The 7,712-nt window shown below is 53.9% G+C and overlaps 1 protein-coding gene across 1 annotated transcript in view; it reads left to right on the top strand.

Annotated features, from left to right (window-relative positions):
• Positions 1-3,821: 3,821 nt before the first annotated feature.
• DUSP4 (dual specificity phosphatase 4) overlaps positions 3,822-7,712 on the top strand; it is a 15,031-nt gene continuing 11,140 nt past the window's right edge. Inside the window, exon 1 of the mRNA XM_015425703.1 lies at positions 3,822-4,344. Coding sequence (XP_015281189.1) covers positions 3,867-4,344 — 478 coding nt within the window. The 5' untranslated portion in view covers positions 3,822-3,866. The remainder of the gene's footprint in view (positions 4,345-7,712) is intronic.

The following is a 7,712-nucleotide window of genomic DNA, read 5'->3' as shown; positions in this document are numbered from 1 at the left end:
TTTTCCAACCCAGAGCTGGCAACTCTAAATTTTACCAACTTTGGCTTTTGCACAGTCATGAGATTCAAGCCCTCTTTCCTGCAAGAGGCCCAGTGAAAGCTTTTAAAGTGGAATTACGGTCTCAAAAATTGGATGGGGAAGCATGAGGCATCCTGTTATGGGACGCAGGCCGTGTGAATCACATTAGCCAAAGAGCTTTGCGGCAGGAGCCGGAAGTATCGATTAATCCGTTCCAAGGCTCAAATTTTAGCTGATCCTTCTTAGGGCATGCTGAGGCAGCCTGGAGACCTCCGGAGAAAACAAACACACGGGGGGGGGGGGTGTCTCTGGGCCTTAACAGGGATCAGCTGAGGTTTGAAACCTACTTGCTTCCCCTCCAGGATCACGAAACCGTGGGGAAAATCGGGCAAAGCCGCGGGTCAAAATGCGGCCACGTGGCTTCGAGTGGGAAATTGACCAACAAAAGCGGGGCAAAGGGAGGCACGACCGCACGACCGCAGCGCAGCTCTTGTGTGAAATCGGTCTGGGTGGGGGACTGAGTCACCGAAGGGATATCTGCATGCTTACCCATTGCCATGGGGGGCTTGCAAAGGCAGGGACCCACCCAGGTCTACCAGTGTCATTTCATCAGCAAAGGCAAACCCTCCTGAGTGCAAAATCTGATTCCTATCAAGCAGCCAGGTGGGCTTGAATACCTTTTACTGACCCTGCCGGATGGATCCGATCAGCCTTCCTCAGGCATGGGTGAAGCCTCTACCCTGCCAGCTCTTTGGTCCACCCTGTTGGGATGCAATAACCATTTGGTGGTCTTCTGGAAAGCCCCCCCCCCCATTAAGTCAGAGCCAAGAAATCAGGAGGAGGAGGAGGAAGAGGAGGAGATTGGATTTCTACCCTGCCCTTCACTACCTGAAGGCTTACAGTCTCCTTTCCCTTCCCCACCACAGACACCCTGTGAGGTAGGTCGGACTGAGAGAGCTCTTTCTAGGACTGCTCTTGAGAGAACAGCTCTGAGAGAACTTGTGACTGACCCAAGGTCAGACAAGCAGCTGCACGTGAAGAAGTGAGGAATCACCTGGTTCTCCCAGATTAGAGTCTGCACTCCTAACCACTACTAGATTCTCATCCTGAAACTCGCCCTGAATTCCTGGACTTTACAATTAATGTCTTTGATTCAGGTGGGTAGCCATGTTGGTCTGAAGCAACTGGGCAAAGTTTGAGTCCAGTGGCACCTTTCTATAAGTTTTCAAGTGCATGCACACTTCTTCAGATATGTTCTTCTGATATCTGAAGAAGTGTGCGTGCACACAAACGTTTATACCTTGAATAAAACTTTGTTGGTCTTAAAGGTGCCCCCTGGAATCAAACTTTGTTCAAGTGTTTCTTTGGTCTTCCTTTGTGCTGGCTCCAATAACTATTGCTGCTGATTTGCCAGCCAGAATTGTGTCATCACATCCTCTCTGCCTATACAGAGACTGCCAAATCCTCTTTTCAGTCTCTGGGACTTTGGGACATTTCCTTGCCACCCAAGAGGTCCGCAGCACTTGTTCAGAAGAAGGAACGTTGAAACAACACAGGACATTCCGGAGCACGTCGTTAACATCATTTGCTTCGTTAAAAACCACTTCTGTTTATTTGAAACTGACTGTATTTGTGTAAAAAAAGCATATCACTTTAATTTATTTATTTTCTGATATTTGCAGGGCTGTATTATTTCGTTTAGCACACTTATCACAGTAATAATCCTTGTGTAGTGTAATCTCCAGGTGGTAGCTGGCATCTCCCGGGATTACAACTGGTGCCCAAGCAACAGAGATCAGTTCACCTGGAGAAACTGGCCACCTTGGAAGGCAGGCTCTATGGGATTATACGCAACTGAAGCCCCTCCCTTCCCCAAACCCTGCTTTTCTCAGGCTCCACCCCCAAAGTCTCCAGGTGTTTCCCAACCCAGAGCTGGCAACCCTATCTCAGCCTCTGGATCATCCAAACACCCAGTATATCCTCAGCTCAGCAGACTGAGGATAGGGAAACTCCTCTTCTTGTTGATTCCTTTTCTCTTAACAACTCTCCTTTACCCTTACTTAAACCCCCCTCCTCCTGGTGACCATCCCCCAGGGCAGAGTTCTCACTCAGCCAGCAGCTGGGTTCCCTTTCGCTTCTTTCTCTCCTCTCATGTAACTCTCCATATGCCCCTCTTTCCAAACACGACAGTTCCACCGCTCTTATGCCCCAGCACCTTTTCAAATCCTGTTCCCCTCTCGTTCCCTCAGTTCTCAGCCTTCCTTTGGAAAAGATCTGGTTATTTCCAATGCTCCCTCTAAGCTGTGGAGTCTCGTGAGCAAAAAATTCTACTTTGTGAGCTACTGGCATTAGAGATGTGAGCGAGCAATTTGGCTACTGCATCAATTAGTTTGCTCTGGAGCCGTCCCTTCCTGAGCTAAGGCAAAAATGTGTGAGGCTAAAAAACTGTGAGCTAGCTCACGCAAAGTCAGCTTAGAGGGAACACTGGTTGTTTCTTGGTTACTGGTCGCCTGTCAGAAGCCCTTGCAGAAGCCCTTGGAGCTGGCTTGCATCCTATCTAGCTAAAGAGCCTTAAACCTCACATTTTGCTCCCCTTCACTAGTCGGCAAGGGTGTCAGTTTTCCAAGACCAGGCTGTGGAGAAGTGGGAAGAAGCCTCCCCCTCCCGACACTGAGTTTCCATGGCTGTGGTTCTGGGTGAGTGTCCCGAACCCAAGTTAAGAGTCCACAAGTGTCTAAGGATACATGGGAAAGGGAGCACAAGTGGTAACAACCTTCAGTGCGGTTTCGGCACAGAAAAGAGCTGGGGAAGGAAGGAGCCATTTCCGAAAAGAGCTGGGCGGGGGGAGGAAGCAGCATTTCCTGTAGAGGCACTTTGAGCTCAAAAGAGCTGTGCTTGCTTTTTAAATAGCCGTTCCCCTGGTTGCTTTGAGGCTGCTTGAAGACCCCGACGGGCCCCTGCTTTCCAGAGGTGCCCCTAGGCCCTGTACAGACAGGCCTTAAACCCCCCCAGGCCATTTTCTTGCCCTCAAGCAATCCCGGGGAGTTGCTACTCACCTTACATGTAGCTATCTATTGACACTGAATTTCTCCAAGGGGGCAAATAGTGACTCTCCTGTGGCTATTAAAAGGGGGGGGGGAGGGCAGGGGAAGGTTTAAGGCCTGGTTTTGGGAGAAAAGGGGTGAGTTGGAGCTCCAGATTTCCGCCTCGGGAGTCCAGCCCTACCTGGGCCTTCTCACACATAATAGTTTTAGATTTATCCTTAAGGGTTATTTTTTTAAAAGTGCACACCCATAAGCTTAAGTCTAGTGGCACCGTAAGCACGAACGAAATACATACGGGGCGCACATTTTATGTAACGGTTGAATGAGACACACCCGGTTGGGAAACGTGTCTCATGCCCGTTAATCGATTAGAAAAGCTCCCGAATGAAAACAGAAAGTTGGTTCCGAGTACTCGAGCGGCAGCTACAGACACGCCTTTGGCAGATCCCTCCACAAAGCCTGCGAAGGCAGACAGCACGTTTCGTGCCTCCGTCCCCTCTCCCTTTTTTTTTTTAAATGAATGACCCCCAGCCAGCTCCGTCGCGTTCTTTTTCCTCTTTTTTTTTTTATGAATGAAGGCGAGCAGAAGCGCCGGGCCGCCCTGTTTACATTTCTCCCCTTGTGACGTCAGCGGCGCGTTCCATTCCCCCATTCACGGGCAGAGAAGTCAAGAATGGAGGCCGGCGGCGAGGGGGGGAGGCGGAGGCGAGCAGGCCGCCCAGAGCGAGAGGTGGGCGGAGCCGGGTAGTAAAGCGGCTCCTCCTCGGCTCGGAACGCGCCGGGGCAGCGGCGGTCTCCTCATTCATGAGTGTGGCGAAGCAGCCGGCGCAGCGTCCCAGCCCCGGCCGAGTCTACGCGCTAAGCCCCGGCCGAGTCTACGCGGCGCCCATGGCGGAGGTGCGGGAGATGGACTGCAGCGTGCTCCAGCGCCTGCTGCCCCTGCGGGACGACTGCGGCGCGGCCGGGGGTGGCGGCGGCAAGTGCCTCCTCCTGGACTGCAGGCCTTTCCTGGCTCACAGCGCCGGCTACATCCGCGGGGCGCTCAACGTGCGCTGCAACACCATCGTCCGGCGGCGGGCCAAGGGCTCGGTCAGCCTGGAGCAGATCCTGCCGGCCGAGGACGAGGTGCGCGCCCGCCTCCGCTCCGGCCTCTACGCCGCCGTGGTGGTGTACGACGAGCGGAGCGCCCGGGCGGAAGGCCTGCGGGAGGACAGCACCGTGGCGCTGGTGGTGCGGGCGCTGCGCCGGGATGCCGAGCACGCCGACATCTGCCTGCTGAAAGGTGAGGGCGGGCGCCCCGCGCGGAGGGGTGGGGGGTGGGAGCGGGGGGACCTGGCCGGCTTTCAGCCGCATGGGGAACACCCCGCTCCTGGAGCCTATTTGGGGTGCCTTTGGGGCCAAACCACAAACTCTCTCCCACCCCCCAATGCAATTAAAGCCAAAGACTGGCTGGCTTTTGGATCCTCCGCGGGGCGCAGGACTTCAAATTCGCCCGGTTAGGCGTCCGAGCTGATTTCTGTCCCCCTGCTGGAATCGTGGCCCGGGACACCTCGGGTGCTTCTGCCCACGTGCTCGCCTGGCACAGCGAGGGGGTCGCGGCTATCGTGGGCTCCGACCCCCTCTCTCTGGAAGGAGGTGAGGGGGACCCCCTTCTTCGTGGTGCTCATATAGAATCGAGGGGGGGGATCTCTTCCAGGCTGTAGGCAGCGCCGAGCACGTTGCTAGAGCCACGCGTCGTTACTTAATACAGAATCTTTCGCTTCCCCCTTGGCTACCTCTGCTCCCGGGCATGCGCTTTGGCTTGCTTTTTACAATTCCCTTTAAAAAAAAAATAGGTTGCCTTGAGGTGGGAGACCGGCAAGGTTGGCAACATCCAGGCGGGGCCTGGAGATCTCCCGGTATTATAACTGATCTCCAGGCGACAGCGATCAGTTCCCCTGGAGAAAATGGCAGCTGTGGAGAGTGAGTGGACTCTCTGGCACTGAGTGCTGTTGAGGTCCCTCCCCAGACTCTATCCCAAAAATCTTCAGGTATTTCTCCACCCGGAGCTGGCAGCCTTAGAGATTGGGGGGGGGCGCTACGTTGATGCCCCCCCCCAGTATTTTATTGCGGGACTTCCCTATTGTCCTTTAAACTATTACTCCTTGCGTTGATTGTACTGGGGAGGGGGGATCCATTGATGCGGGGCTTCTCCCTCCTCCTCCTCCCAGTCACCCGCGTTCTCCTTTGGCACCCTCCCTTGACTTCCGCCCTAGCCAGGGATCCGGGGGGGAGCAGCTTTTGATGGGCCCGCCCGGCCCTTTAGAACAGTGGGCTGCCTTGTATCCGGTAGCTGTTTCCTGCCCATCTGACCTATCAGCTGTTAGGAGGGGAAGTGAGAGGGAGGAAGAGAGGGCCAGGCTGCGGGTGACCTTTTGAACTGCGAACCGGGTGGGTGGAGGAGGGAGGGGATCCTCTTGGATTGTTCCGAGCGCCGGAGCTCCACGCCCCACACATTCTTGAGGGGTGCATCGGGGGAGGGGGCGGGAAATCCCTCCCTGCTGCCAACTCCCTGGGGCCGGTGTCCTTGGGCAGGAGGTGAATACTGACTTCCAGGGGAAACTGGCTTGCGGCACCGAACTGTAGCAAATGTGGCCCGAAAAAGAGAAGAGGAGAGCCCTGTAGGCCCCTTCGAGAGGAAGACATTTATTGGAGCGCGCTGGTGGTTCTGTTCCTCTCCAAGGGGCCACAGGTCTCTCCTCCCTGCCTGAGCCCTTCTTCTCTCATTTGGGCCACATCTGCTACAGGTCAGTGCCACAGGCCAGTTCCCCACCCCCAGGTGTGGATAGTCACCTCCTTCCCAAGGACACCGGCCCCAGGGAGTTGGCGGGCCTTCACCTTTAAGGGGCCGGGGCACTCTTTATTTTTGCTACCCAGAGCTGAAAGCCGGTTACCCCTCTAGTCTGAGTCAGGGTTTCTTTCGTGTTCTTTCTTAGCCTTTTAGGAGTTGCGAGGGAGGTCTGACACCCTCGGAGGGTGTGCTTCCTGCTTTGGGGGCGAGTGATCTTTGCTGTACTGCATATTTATGAATGCATTTATTATATTTTGTGAGTCTGTATAGCTGCCTTTAGGGGCCTTTGTGAGCAACTGCTTTTAAACAGGGTGCCACGTTTGAATCGTGTGTGGGGGGGACCGAAGCTTCTTCACATTGTTGATCTGCATGGAGCCTCCGGTGAGAGTGGTCTCTGACCCCCCTCCAGCTTGAATAGGTTGGGGCTCCCTGTTGGTTTGTGCAGCTGAGCCAGAGGCAAGCCGAGAAGTCTAGTTTACATTGCGATTTCCGAAGTAGGGCTACTTCGGTTTCAGCCCATTGAAATCAATGGAGTCACTCTGCCTGGGGTTACGTGGTTAGCAGCTGAGGTTAGTCGTTGAAGTTACTGAGGGTTCAAACCTACCAGTGGCTTATGCTCTGGCACATAATTTGGGCCCCACTCACCCAAACATTTGTATATTGCGGGTTTCTTGAACCGTTTCTCTTTAAAGTAAAGAGGCCAAGTTTTTGGGTGGGATCCACCAAGGCCGTGTGTGAGATATGGGCCCTCAAGTCTCTTCTGAGTTCTGATGCCCTGCCAGATGTCCTTATCGTTAACAGCCTTGCGAACTGAGGCCGGTGCCTTCCTTGAATGAGTCAGGCCATCTCATGTTGGGTCTTCCTCTTTTTCTGCTGCCTTCAATTTGTTTGTTGCCTTCTAGGGAGAATTCAGCCTTGGTTTGATCTAGAACCCACTTATTTATTTTTTCACTTTCTTGTTTATACCCTGGCCTTTTTATCTCCTCACAACAACCGTGTGAGGTAGGTGAGGCTGAGAGAGTGTGACTGGCCCAAGGTCACCCAGTGAGCTTCCATGGTGTGAGTGTGGATTTGAACCTGGGTTTCCCAGATCCTAGTCGGACAGGCTGAACCACTACACCTCACACATTTCGCTATTCAGTGGTCCGTGGCATCTGTAAAGGCCGTGACATCAGTAATTCCCAAGCCTTTTCATATGGAGAACCGCAGTTCTCTTTTCTTTCTTCTTTTGTTAAAATTCTTTCCTTCTCCCTTGAAGATGCTCAAAAGGATTCTGAATTAAAACCAGACTTTCCCCGTTTGCCTTTTATGGCTGCCAAATGATGCAGGGAAATCTATTATAGATGGGGGGGAGGGAGATAGGAGCACGCACCTATCCACAAACGGGGGGGGGCACTTCCCTTGTGTTTCCCCTGCATCATTGTACTGCCTAAGAGGCAAGCTGAACAGTGGGTTTGCCTCTTCAGCAGGTAGCAGAAAAGGCACTTACCAGAAAAGACTCAGGGTGCTGGGAACTCCCTGTGTGGTCTTGGGGCTAGCAGGAAGAGTAGCCGTGATTGTACAGCCTCCCCCCCCCCCATCAGTTCTTCTGTCTTCATCTGCCACGCTTGTCGCTGAGGGCCTTTGAATGGTCTCCTGGGTTATTGCTCTGCTGAGGTGTGGAACGACTTGTTCTCTCTGCCCTTTATCAAATGGAGCCACCTTGCATGCGCCATGTGCCTGCGTCTCCTGGGAAGTGATGCAACGTCCCCCCCGGGGGGGGGGCTGTCAGCAGCAACTCTAGAGCAGCCCGAAGTAACATTTTCAGCTTGCTTCTGGCT

This window comes from Gekko japonicus, unplaced genomic scaffold (genome assembly GCF_001447785.1).
Source record: "Gekko japonicus isolate JY-2015 unplaced genomic scaffold, Gekko_japonicus_V1.1 scaffold1416, whole genome shotgun sequence".
NCBI classification, from domain to species: domain Eukaryota; kingdom Metazoa; phylum Chordata; class Lepidosauria; order Squamata; family Gekkonidae; genus Gekko; species Gekko japonicus.
Note: the sequence above shows the minus strand (reverse complement) of the source record. Positions and strands in the feature narration are given on the sequence as shown.